Source organism: Talpa occidentalis, unplaced genomic scaffold (assembly GCF_014898055.3).
Source record: "Talpa occidentalis isolate TD23 unplaced genomic scaffold, MPIMG_talOcc4v2.1 talOcc4.10, whole genome shotgun sequence".
Classification (NCBI taxonomy): Eukaryota; Metazoa; Chordata; class Mammalia; order Eulipotyphla; family Talpidae; genus Talpa; species Talpa occidentalis.
In genome coordinates, this window is record NW_023600993.1 from 84,792,929 (window position 1) to 84,806,662 (window position 13,734).

The 13,734-nt window shown below is 46.8% G+C and overlaps 1 protein-coding gene across 9 annotated transcripts in view; it reads right to left on the reverse strand.

Annotated features, from left to right (window-relative positions):
• The window catches only part of EPB41L1 (erythrocyte membrane protein band 4.1 like 1), a 136,066-nt gene that overhangs the window by 49,371 nt on the left and 72,961 nt on the right, over positions 1-13,734 (reverse strand). For all 9 annotated transcript variants that reach the window (XR_008552328.1, XM_037495712.2, XM_037495826.2 and 6 more), the window contains one exon: positions 971-1,158. Coding sequence is in view for 8 of the 9 variants with exons in the window: in XM_037495712.2 (XP_037351609.1) it covers positions 971-1,158 (188 nt within the window). In the remaining variant the exon portion in view is untranslated. The remainder of the gene's footprint in view (positions 1-970; positions 1,159-13,734) is intronic.

Below are 13,734 nucleotides of genomic sequence, written 5' to 3' on the forward strand. Positions count from 1 at the left end.
TATCCATAGCCACTGCAGCATGAGTTTGATCCCCAGCCTGGGAGCTACCCACATGGCACAGCAGACCCCTCCTGTATCGCCTGATGCTTCCCTCAGCAGATCTATTTCAGTAGATCCACCTGTTCTGCTCCCTACTCTGTTTCTGGTGAATCCTCGCCCCCCTCACACCTCTGGCATGTACCCCAGTTCTTATATGTATAAATAAATAAATTTAAAAAAAAGTCCCCCAGGATGATAGGACCTATGATGGGTATATAGAAGAAGAATTAGAGCTTCCCTGTGCAATGGGGTAGGCTCATGTGAGGGGGCCACTTCTTCCCCACAGGCTGTTGCTGCCAGCAGGAGCACCCCACAAAACCAAACCCAGAGGTCAGAGATATGCTGCCTCCCTAGAACAATCCATATGGTCTCGCTCTGTCACTGATTTAGTCATTAAGCTGTGGACTGATCCAATGGAGGGAGAGGTTAGAGCCCCGTCCACTAGCCAAACCCTGCCACGGACACCCTCAGTGACCTTGGCCAAGTCCCTGTCCTCTCAGGGCCTGTCATAAGTTGGCAGAGGCATGAATTCGAAAGCTAGATGATTCCCTACATCCCTTGTCACTTTGATGAATTTCACTCTGGCATCACCTAGGGTCTGACAAGCTAGAACAAATAGGCTCAGGGTTAGGAAAATAAGGTTGAAAGAGCAGGAGTTTCCAAAATCAGATCTAGATTTAACTTCTACCTTGGTTACTCTATGGGAATGTGACTTTGGGGCATATTTCATCCACTGAGCCTCAGTTTCCCCAAATGTAAAATAGGGGGGGAATGAATAGCTACTCTTTCTGGTTCAGGAGATAATTAAACATAAAAATGAACACAATGTTCCCAGCACAATGCTCACATGTAAGGGGTCAGTAATAAATTCCTTTTCTTCTTTCCTCCCTGGAGGGCTATCTGGACAGGGAGGGGAGGTTCAGGCGCACACCTGTTCAGCAGGCCGAGTGTCCTGCTGGTGCGGATGCTTCTCATTGGAGTTGGCCTCCAGGTGGCCGTGGCCCACAGGGGTCACAGGGGTGGTTGCAGAGGCTGCCTCAGGCTGCTGCGGGGCCTCCTCCTGAGCCTTCTTCACCTCAGAATCAGGGCCTGTCTCTGTTGTCATGGTGACCAGCACGCCTGCATTGACATAGAAGAAGAGCAGATGATGGGGAGAAGGGCAGGGCAGCGATGGTGTGACCGAACAGAGCAAGAGGAACCACACGTGGAGAGAGACAGATGGAGATAAATGGACAAAGAGCCACAGAGAGAAGGAAGGAGGGAGGAGAGACAGAGGTAGTGGGGATCGGTAGTGGGGAGAGTCATGAGAAGTAACGGGTTACGGCAGCAACTGAGGTCACAGACCCCCTCCAACCCTCAGTCCACATAGCTCCTCCTGGACACCAATATCTTAGCCCAAATCAGGAATCTGGGCCCTTCATGGGGACACTGAGTCTTTCCAGGGAGCCCCACTCCACCAAGCTCACCAGAAACAGTCAGCGATCACTTCCAGGCAGGACCTCAACTAGCCAGCACCTGGCACTCCAGCCTCTCAGTAAGTGCTGGATAAACTGAGCTCAACCCAAAGTGCCCTGAGCTCCAGGCCCTGTGCAGCAGAGACTGTGGGCAAGGCTGTTCATCCCCAGTCTCAATAATTCCTGCCCTGCTGACTTCACAGGGATAGTCTCAGAATGGATCCAAAAGGAGAAGACAGAAAGTCACTCTTTAAAAATGTATAGTCTTGATGATATAAAAATCTGCAGAACTGAGCTGGGGCAGTCACTTCACCTCTCTGGGACTCATTCAAAAAACAAGAGACTTAGAGAAAATATCTCAGGGCAGGCTATTCTTATCATTTTCCTCTCAGAGCAGTAAATGATATTTCAAAGAATCAAGGACCTACTGCCCAGGTTCTGTTGGAATAAGCAAATTGCCAAGAGAGAAAAGGAGAGTATGAGAGAGAGAAAGAGAATATGGCATGGCACAATTTTCATATTTAAAAAAAGAAAAAACAATCTCTACAATACATCTCTGTGCTCATACGTATGTAGTAAAGATCTGAAAGGTTACCTACCAAACTTTTAAGAGAGGTTCAGAATTCAAAAATAGAAATGGAAAATGAGTACTTTCCATGGAGTGGGAAAAAAGGTACACTTCATTTTTTTACTTTACACATTTTTGATTACTTTAATAATTTAAAACATGCATATATATTTTTAAGATCACAGTTGTGTTTTTTTTTTTTTTAAAAGAAGGTGAAAGCACCCATTCCTGACCCCATCATTGGATCTTCAAAAAAGTTTGGAGCTAAAATCTGTGCAACAGAGAAATGGGCAGGAATCCTCACCTCTGAGTCTAGAGTCTTTCTCTAAATCCATCACATTAAATAAGAAAGATCTAGACTAGACCTGGAAGAACCCCTCCACCCCCTCCACCCTCATCACCTACCCACCATAGGAAGCCTCTGATGTACAAGACAGACAACAGACACTGGATGCACCCTGGGATATCCACCTGCATCAACCCCTGCCCCACACTTTTCTTTTTTGCTCTTCAGTTTCTCTTTCTGCATTCCAGGGGGCACCAGCAGGTCAGGGGCCCTGAGCTCCCCACTCAGCCACCCCACAGCTGTGAGTCTGGGAAGACCATGAAAAACCTAATATCCACTTAGTAGAGAGAGTGGAATGCTGTTAAAGCTGGAGCCTGTAGCACAAATGAGAGGGGCTGTTGTTACTGACACTGATTTTAAGAAGTAGGATGAGGAGGAAGGAAAGGCCTTAATCTGCATAGCCTCATCTCCACCCAGAAGTGCTTTCCACTCATGTCATTACCCTAGGCTTTACGGGCATAAGTTAAAGCCATAGTTAAAGAAAAGCTCTGTTACTTATGTGACACTAAGTGCTAACTCTGTGCCAGGGCATTCAGCAACAAGAGCTGCTCCAGGAGTGCTCACACCCCATAGGGTCAAATTGAGACTTGTCTGCCTGGCTCAGAATTTCTTTTAAATCTACACGGGATGATATCCACCATTATACTAGATAATGCGTAGAGAGAAGAACCCTTAAAATAAACACCTTCTTAATTTTGATTCCAAAAAGGCATCCACAGACTAATCTGTATATTTTCTGCTTGAGAAGCAGAATCCACATGACCCTTGTGGGCCCAGGCAGCCAGAAGCGCCAGGGCCTCCACTCCTCCCTTCCGCCTCCATCTGACGTCAGCCCATACTCTCTGAACCTTCCGGGACCTGCACCTTCTTGGAAATAGCTGGAAGAATGACCTCAACTAAATATCCCAGCAATCCCCCACCTGGCAATGAATGCCTGGTGCCAGCAGAACCACTGATGAGAGAGTGGGATGTCTTCTGAGGGAACTCAACTTCCTCTTTTATGGGTGAGACCCAGCGAGCAAAAGAGACCTGTGTGGCCATCATTTCCGCAGTTTCCCCTGAGGACTCTTGCCATCTCTCCTCCCTAGCAACCTCCTAGCTAGGTGGACCCAATGTCCGGATCCATTATCCTTTCCAATGCACTTCACTGCCTCAAGCAAACCTCAACAGAATCAACTTGAAAGAGAAGCACTCAGGCCCAGGCTAAACCCCACGGCCAGAGACTGGGTAGATAAGTGATGGTTCACCCATTCTACCTTGTAAAAAAAGATGCAAAAAATCATAGAAAAATCTCCAAATGAAAAAGCACAACGGACAACACTTTGTGCAGATTCACCCTATTCTAATTAATACACACAGATACAGCAAAGTGAGTAACTAGGGTTGTTTCTAGATGGCAGGAGTACAGATTGTGTTTTCTTTCTTTCTGTTTAACTGTACTTCTCCATTTTTCTACTATACTAGGCAAGCTCTTGAATGAATAAAAAATTTAGAATTTGAAAAACAAATTTTTCCAATTCACATAGCTTGGTATGAAAGGATGAGGAGAAAAAAATCTATTTAAACACTAAAAAATAATGAATTAAAAAGAAAAATAACATTATTTTCTTTCAACCACAATGAGATCCCTCTTCATTTCACATCCAGGAATAACGGCATGGTTCACTCACTAAGCCACAGAAAGGGAGCCAAGAACCTGGCGTTGGCGTCTGCCACAGCCAGTCACGTGGGTTCGATGCTGCCCAGGCCCAGGTCAGCACAGACTGAGGGAGCCCGCTGGGCAGCCAAGCCGGCCGGTCACCATAGGGGACATGGGGGGAAGCATGTGTTGGTTCCCGTGGAGCTCACTGCGACTTGGGAGGATGAAGCTCACCAGGGAGATGGTTAAAGCCCTAAGGCAGGATGTGACTTAGATTAGCCAGTGTACTTTTCAGTAACATTCTGGGGGCCTGGTGATCAAGAGATTAGCCAGCAGTTCCCAAAGAAGCTTAAATACGGTAGGGAGTGGAGGGTGAAGTAGAATTAGGTTTTTAAAAAGGGAAGAAAAAAAGGAGGTGTGGGGCATTTTGGGCTTAGTAACCATGTGGGCAAAAACCCAGAGATGGGAGCAAGTAGAATCCTGCAGAAGACAGACAGGAGGCTTTGATGACATCTCTCTCCTCAGGACAAGAAACCCCTAAAGGTGAGCTCTAAACATCCTGGCTGGATTTGGGGAGAGGTGAAGGAACTGAGGGCGCTGCTACAGGCAGCCTTGCAAGAGTCAGAACTGTTGCAAAGGTCAAGGCTTTTTTCACTGAGTGCCGCAGCCCACCAATACAGGGGACTTCATAAACCCTCGTCTCATAGATCCCTCGCAGGGCAGTGGGGCAGCGAACACACCTAGGTCAGGCAGATTCAGACTATGAGCCTAGTTTTGCCACAAGCTGGCTCTGTGACCTTGAGCAAGTGACTTCACTTCTCTGAGTCTCAGTCGCCTCACCTTTATAAAATGGAGACACCCCTCCCTCCCTCTCAGGGTGGTGATGGGGATTCAGAAAAACAGCATACAGAGAACACTTAGCATAGTATGCAACCCAATATAACAACCCTGAGAGGGTTTGTAATTAGGATGTGAAGCTGCATAGGGAGAGGCCTGAGAAGCAGGGGTTCAGAAGTGCCCACCCAGTACAGATGGACAAGGAGATATTCTAAGAGACAGGTCGGCGAAGCTAGACAGACGACACCAACATATGACAACCCAAATGCCTGGGATTAGAAAAGGGAAAGGTCAGACAGAGAAGCAGATGCTGACGGTGCCCACGCCAGCCCTGTCTGGAGGAGAGGGGCCCGATGCTTCAGCATGCTTGCCTGGCCCACAGGCTGTCAGCATCTGATGTTCTTGCAGCCATCGTCTAGCTCCCCTGGCTGGTCCTCCAGGGGCACCTAGCAGCCTTTGCACCCTATGGCTTTCCATCTCGATGGTCTACGGGAGAGGGTGGCCTAGTCCAGCCAAAGAAACATTCACTTGGCCTGTAGTATACCGCTTATTAAAAGTGAATTCAGGGCCTTGCTGGTGGCGCAAGGGGTTAAGCACAGCACTGTGAAACTATCCGCAGCCTCTGCAGCAGGAGTTCGATCCCCAGCTGGCCAGGGAGCTACCCACATGGAGCAGCAGACCTCCTGTCTCGCCTGCTGCTCCCCTCAGCAGTGTATTTCAGTCAGTCTGCCTGTTCTGTTCCCCACTCTGACTTTGGTGAATCCTCTCACCCCCCGCACCTCTGGCCTGTACCCCAGTTCTTGTATGCATAAATAAATCTTTTTTAAAAAGTGAATTCAATGGTTTATACAGCAGGCCCTCTCACCAGGGTTAGCATGTATCAGCATTCCTCAGCCCAGTAACTTGTGTTAGTTCTTTCTCTCCATTTCCACAGCACCGCCCAGGTCTAAGCCATCAACCCTTGCCCTCATGGCCTCCCCAAGTGCCTCCATTTCCCTCAGGCCCTCCTGGGGTTGATTCTCCACAGAGTAGTCACAGCGATCTTTTCAAAACTCCAGGTGGATGGCCTCTTCGAATCCTCCAATAACTTTCCAACAAAATAAAACACAAGCTCATTATCAAAGCCAGGCCCCTGCATCCTTTCCCACCACTGCCTGTTCCCTCCTACCATCACCACTGTGAGCCTGTCACACCAGCTTTCTGTCTGCTCCTCAGCCACACTAGGCTCCCCGCGGCCCTGGGGCTTTGTCTTTACGAGCCCTCTACTGAACAGTGGCCATCTCCTGATTAAAAAAGCTCTCAACCTTCAGATCAATTATGCACACCTAAAACGGGTCCTCTTGCTTTTTGCAATTTTAGCTATTTTTTAAGTGTAACAATTCAGGGGCATTATTTATTCACAACATTGTGCTACAATTGCTACCACCTAGTTTCAAGACTTTCTATCAGCCCAAACAGAAACTCTGCCCATTAAGCAAGTGCGCTGGTCTTGGTTTCAGCTTTTCATAGCAACTATCACAAAGGGAATGTCTATTGATTGATTGATTTACTTATTTGTTTCCATTCATTCTGTAGAATATAAATCCTATAAAGCAAGACTTTATCTGTCTCATTTGCCATTATCCCCAAGGCTCAGCACAGTTCTTGATAAATGACAATAACAAAGCTAACATCTAGAGAGTTTGCTATTTGCCAGGCACTGATCCAAGCACTTTACATCAATTAACTCATCTAATCTTCATAATAATCTATAATAGGTATTCTTATTAGCCCCATTTGACAAAAGAGACTGAAGCAATGAGAAGTTAAGTAAATTGCCAAAATCAGAGAGCTAGTCAATGGCAGGGGACCTGGGGTTTGAAGGGTAGATGGGTAGATGGATACATAAATAGATACATGAGTGATGAGTGGATGGGACCCCAATGAGACCATTTTTAAATCTACTCACATGAGGATCAGAGACCTGGGCTATACTTACCTCAGAATACTTTCTGGCTACCAGCCAGCCAGCCATCCTCTCCTGATAACTTTTTCAGACTTTCAGCATCTGACTGTCCATCCAAATTCCTGATATTATCATCTTTATTTTACTGATGATGATTCACAGGCCCAAAGAGACATTACTTATGTGCCCAAGGTCACAAGACTGTGCCAAGTCTCTCTGAATTCAGAGTCCATCCCACTCCCTGGCATTTCAGCAGAGGGTTCTTGCTTCTCCTAGGGATGATCTGGCTCAGGAAAAATTTCCCAGCAAATACACTGGGAAGAGTTGAACTCAGAATCAGGATCGTGGCCTCTTGCTTCAGTTCTGCCACCTCCTATCTGATGGGTCTTGGGCCAGTCATTTCCCCTTTCTGAGTATCAGTTTCTTCATTTGTCAAACAGGGATAAGAAGAGAGCTCCCACCTCCCACTTCAGAGTGAGGCCATGTAGAGAAAGGATGTCACAGACAGTGGAAGGACTTTGAAATACAAAAGTTAAAGCCAGGGTAAATACAAGGGAAGAGATATTATAGGTATTAATCACATGTCTCCCAGAAGCATGTCTTTGCCCATGTATGCCTAACAGGGGGGCAACTTGAGGGCATATACAGCAACTTATGGCCATGGCTGTGAGCAACTGTTTCCAAAACAGTAAGACTGTCTCTTTGAAATTGTGGACACTGGTGATATTTGCCCAGGTATTCTGGGGAATTCTGAACCAGGTAAGAACTAATGATAGGAAGGAATGCAAAGAGAGAGAAAAGTAGACAGAGTATAGGAGACACCAAACACCAATGGAATGCCAGGCAGGAAGTGTAGCTCTCCTATTCGCATAAAGCTTTCCATAATCAGTCACCACGATAACTGTTCTTTCTTTGTGGGAAGTCAGAGGGTACATCTCCCCCCAACCACACCCCCTGAGCTATTAGTCTCCATTTTTACACCCAGATTCATACCCTGCCCAAAGAAGTAGAAGCTGGCCCCTTGAGCTCCCCTAGCCTGCTGAATCCTGATTGGGTTTGGCCAATGGGAGGTGCTAGTAGGATATCAGAGGGAGCAAGGAAGGAAAGGTCGGGGCATATCTTCCTAATTTCCCGGCTGTGGTTCTGGTGATAGCTCAGCCTCTCTGTGACAGCTCCTTGCACAGACCCAGCCAACACTGAATTCTGATAACACCATTCCCTTGCTCTGCTCACTCAGACAGAGGGGTGTAAAAAGCCTCTGTCACTGTTAGTTGTGAGCACCTTGGTACCCTTTGTGGTTGCCCAAGCCAGGCTGCCCACACTTTTATTAACATCTACTTGGTTGAAGTATCAGAATGGAATTGTCTTCTGCTGGAATCTGACTGCCACACCTCCTGATCCTAAACAGATATATGATTTAGAAAGGGAGGGGAGGAGAATTCTAGGAAGAAGAATTCTAGGAAGGAGACAAGGAGACCTTGAGCAGCACCTCTCTGTGCTGCAGTGTCTTCCTCTGTACAATAATGACCAGCTTGCCTATCTTGCAGGCTGACGGTGAAAATGGAATCAGATCATGCCTGTAAAGCATTAATGTATGCCAAATGGTGCCCAAGAAATATTAACTATTTCCATCTTTAGAATTATATCTAAAAACTGAAAAGTTAACAATAGCATTTCCTTGGAGAAAGAATTAGACTTTCTTACTTTATTTTACTTTTTAGGGGATTATCTGTTTTGCAATTTTCTACTATGAGCATGCATTACTTTTGGCATCAGAAAAGAAAAACCAGGGCCTCCCTATTGGCACAGGGGTTAAAGTCTCAGCACTTTCAAACTATTGTCAGCCACTGAAGCATGAGTTCAATCCCTGACCAGGGAGCTGACCCACATGGCACAGCAGACCTCTCCTGTTTCACCCACTGCTCCCCTCAGCAGTGTATTTCAGTAGATCCACCTGTTCTGCTTCCCACTCTGTCTCTGGTGAACCCTCTCACCCCCCACACCTCTGGCCTACACCCCAGTTCTTGTGTACATAAATAAATAGAAATAAATAAATATTAAAAAAAGGAAACCAGGGTCTCCCGGTGGCGCAGGCAGTTGGGCGCAGCACTGTGAAGCTGTCCACAGCTTCTGCAGCATGGGTTCAATCCCTGCCGGCCGGAGAGATACTCACGTGGCGCGGCAGACCTCTCCTGTCTCCCCCGCTACTCCCCTCAGTGGCTCAGTGGTGTATTTCAGTCAGTCTTCCTGTTCTGTAACGAACTCTGTCTCTAGTGAATCCTCTCACCCTCCCGCATGTCTGGTCTGTACTCCGGTTCTTGTATGCATGAATAAATAAATCTTTTTAAAAAAGAAAAGAAAAGAAAAAGAAAAACCAGAGAAAAAAGAAATTTAGGGCCTCCCCAGTGGCGCAGCGGTTGAGCGCTGGGTTGTGAAGCTGCCCGCAGCCTCTGCAGCGCCAGTTCGATCCCCAGCTGCTCCCCGGCCACCGGAGGAGGGTCCCACATGGCGCGCAGACCCCTCCTGCCACCCGCTGCTCCCCTCAGCAGTGTACTTCGGTCCTTCTGCCTGCTCTGCTCCCCGCTCTGGCTCTGGTGAATTCTCTCACCCTCCTGTGCTTCTGACTGTACCCAGTGTTTGTATAAATAAATAAATCTTTAAAAAAAAAAAAAAGAAATTTAAAAAACTACCAAAAAAAAAAAAAAAAGAAGAAGAAGAAGAAGAAAGAAAAACCAGAGAGAGAACGTGTATTAAGACTTCTTCCCGGGCCTCCCCTAGTGGCGCAGGCAGTTGAGCGCCACGCTGTGAAGCTGTCCGCAGCCTCTGCAATGCCAGTTCGATTCCAGCTGGCCTGTGAGAATCCCACATGGTGCAGCAGACCTCTCCTGTCTAGCCTGCTGCCCCCCTTAGCAGTGTGTTTCGTCGGTCTGCCTGTTCTGTTCCCTGCTGTCTCTGGTGAATCCGCTCACCCTCCCGCACATCTGGCCTGTATCCTGGTTCTTGTATGCATGAATAAATAAATCTTTAAAAAAAAATAAAAAGACTTCTTCCCCCTGGAGATGATGTTACTTCCCATTGGGATGTCCCCAATGGAATATGCACTTCCTTGAGTGATAGCCTCTGGGTGGATAGGAATGAAATGATGGCCTGGGAAGGAGGAGGGGTACAGATAGAAACAGCTGCCTCTGGGGTCCTGTGCTCCCCTCCCAGCCAGACCCAGGAGCCATGGATGGAAGCAGCGGTGTTGAAATAGGAGCTGTGACCACAGCCATTCTTAGTTCTGCCCAAGTCCCTACACGGCAACGGGAACATGGCAATTTGTCAGAGGCTTGCGGTACCCATGGGCACCGCATTAAATAAAACCAGGCAACGTGAAGAGGCTGCCACCCAGCAGCACTGGCATCTTGCCCAAAGGTTTCACGTGCCACCATGGAGTCACAGAGTGATGTGCAGTTGTGGGCCAGGGACCATGTGACATTCCAGAACTGCAGAGTAATGGCATCAGAAAGGAGAAAGACTTCCCGCCTGGACCACACCGATGATGGCAGAGGTGGACAGAGATCTCCCTGTAGGAGGGCAGCCTCAGACAATCAGGCAATGTGTTTACTTTGCTTAATTTGAGCTTCAGGAGGACCACACGGGGTAGGTGGGCTTATTCCCCAGGCCCGCTGGGTTAGCCAAGGTCACCCAGCTAGTCAGCTCAAGCAGAGCCAAACCTAAGACCCAGGTCAGTTGGTTCACAGTCCTGTGTTCTTCCCCCTGAGTCCTGCTACATCCCATAACCTCCAACTTGCTGTCAACCATGTAACCAAAGCTACTGTTGCTCTGGATATAGAAATAATAGCAGCAGTATCAGCCCCTCCCACATGCAGGGTGCTTTACAATTTAAAGGATCCTTTTATAATCATCATTTCTCTTGGACCTCACCCATCAGCTGCTGGTGAAAGGGGACATGGAAGAGTGGTTATGAACACAGAGCTTGAATCCTAGCTCCCCTGGCGTGAGGACCCTGGGCAAGTTATTAACCTCTCTGAGAGCCAATATGAGCACGTAAAATGAGAATAATACGCCCCACAACGCAAAGACATTAATGAGGGAATGCACGTGAAGTTCACATCGGCACCATTTGCCATGTAGTGGACACCCACTAAGTGACAGCAATGGCTCTCATCGGTAAGGCTATCATGACCACACAGATGGACAACCTGAGCTGGGTCCACAGAAGGTAAAGAACTTGCCCAAGGACACTCAGGGTGTCAGTAGCAGCAGGGCCCAGGCAGCAGCTCACAGCATCCAGAGAAAATTTGAAAATTTCACAGGTGAGTCCACTCTGGGTAGGTAAAAGAAGGGGTTTCCCTGAGAACACCCCCACCCTTAGAGGGTAACAGAGACAGCTCCTCCTCTAAGGAGGCCAGTGCTCAGTGTCCTTGGCCTTCTCAGGTTCCACTGAGAAGGGAGGAGAGGAGGGGAAAGGGAAGAGAGAAGCAGTAGATCCTTCCCAGGCAACTCGCCAGTTTCTCCATTTCTGATGTTTTCTCACTTGATTTTCTTTCAATGTTTAAACATTATTAGAGCTCACTGTCAGCATTATTGAGAATAGACTAAAACCGGAAACCACTTTAGAAGTCCATCAACAGGAGGCTAGTCTAATTAACTAGGCTTTATCTATTAAAAATTTAATTACAACAATATTATATATTTATTATAAAATATTTATAGTAGATTTTATATATAATGACATGGAAAGGTGTTGATACATACTTCAATGAAAAAGTGCAAGGATGTAAAACAATAATGAGATTTATGTCCCATTTTGGTTTGTATGTTTATGTAGGCATAGAAAATATCTGGTAAGGACACATACCATATCAGTCTTATTTAGACTCTAGTAGCTGCTGTAATTCCATTTCTGCCTGTTCTTTTCCATTTATATTTGTAGTCACACCAAATTTTACACCATTTTAATATGAGGGCTCATAATTGTTTTTTTATTCAATATTAATTGTATTGGAAATATTACTCAATCATTGTATCATCTTTATCACAGCTAACAGTCATGGGTGCTTTACTGTCCGTTAGTTACCAGGCTAAGAGTTACACATGTCTATTATTCTTAAAGACAGCCCTAAAAGCGGATACTTGAATTACCCACATTACAGATGGGGAAAATGATGCTTACAAAGATGAATTAATTTGCCAAGTCTTCCCAGCTAATAAGAACAGAATCTACACTAGCTCTGGTCTGTGGGCATCCAAAGTCCTTTCCAGGAACTTCATCTTAATGCCCTCAAAGATACGAATGATGAGTGAGAAGCATGTGGCAAGTAGGGGTGAGGAGACCCAGGTCCTGAGTCTTACTACTTGCATGACCTTGGACGAGTCACTTCTCTTCTGCTTTGTTCACTCGATCATTTCCTTCACCAGGCAAGTATTTGCAAATCACTAAGCTACTTGCTGAAGATAGAATAATGAATAAAACATAAACCCTGCCCTCAAGGAGATTAGAGCCTAGCCTGAATCTCTTCCTGCAATGGAAGAATTTAACCCCATCCCCACCTCTGTCACAGGGACATGAAATGACATGAATAAAAGATGCAAAGGAGCTTCACAAATGCACAGCTCCAGACCCAGCAAGGATGAGCATTTTTGTAGCTGTTCATGGTTGCATATTATTTTATCCACTGGATGTTCCAAAATGCTCTCAATCATCTTCCTATTGTTGGGCACTTAGTCCCAATTTGCTGCTATTATAGATGAAGCTCTGATGGGGATTCATGCAAAGGAAATTATTCAAAAAAAAAAAAAAAAAGCCAGATGCACAAAGAAGATGCTACACAACCTTCAGTCTGACTGGAGGGAGCTGAGTCCCTCTTAAACTCATGAGGCCTCAAGCCAAATTTAAGACCCCTGTGACTTCCACACTCCAGACTCCTCCTCCCCTACCCAGCTGAGCCACTCACCACATCTTAGTGTGCTTGTCCACAGGACTGATTTTTTTTCCTGCAAGGCCACACTCCTCGTAGGTCTTACAGTTGCCAAAGGGACCGTCCTAAACACAGTTCTCCCGGGGCCCATGTGTGCCCCAAGCAGACCAAATACCTGCAAAGGTTCCTGGGGCCTCCAGGCTCCTGCCAAGTGGAAACGCCTTAGCCTGACATTTAAGAGATGGAAGATAGCAAAAGGTATTGTTTACTGAGTCCTGTAATGTGCCAACACTGCACTGTGCCCTTTACATAACAACAATCATAACTGATCTCTATGAGATGAAGAGTGTTTATCCACATTTTACAGAGAAGGAAACTGAGGTTCAGACCAGCTAAGTGATATGCATGAGACCATGACTGGCGCACAGCAGAGCTGTGGCTAGTTCAACCCTGCTGGATTCCAGAATTTTGTCAAAGACCCAAACACAAGCTAACTTTCTGAGTCACCTCCAGCTCTACTCCCCCAACAGCCCCACACTCCCACATTCCCCAAGCCCCCACACCTATCTGCACCATGCATATCAACCACCCACTCTTCTTCAAAGGCATCCCTATTTTCCACCCCTCTGACCTGGCCCTCCCCCCACAACTACTGAAATTCTCCTTGGTCTTTGGTGCCCGGTGCAAAGACACCAAATTCCTTGAAGGCTCCCCTCTCAGCAAAACAAGAACCAGACTTAGCATACACAACAGCTCACCCCCTACCTTCCCTCTCTTGGCTAGACTGAGCCCCTTGAGAATGATGCTCCCTCAGAGGCTCTCCATGCAGGAGGTACTCAGGGAATATTTTTCAAATCAAACAAAACTGAGTATACCTCTAAGAAGAAGCTGCTCCTGGCAAGGCCACAGGAGCATGGCCTGGATTTGAATCCTGGCTCCCTTGTGACCCAGCTGTGTAACCTTGAGCAACTGTCTTTTCCAC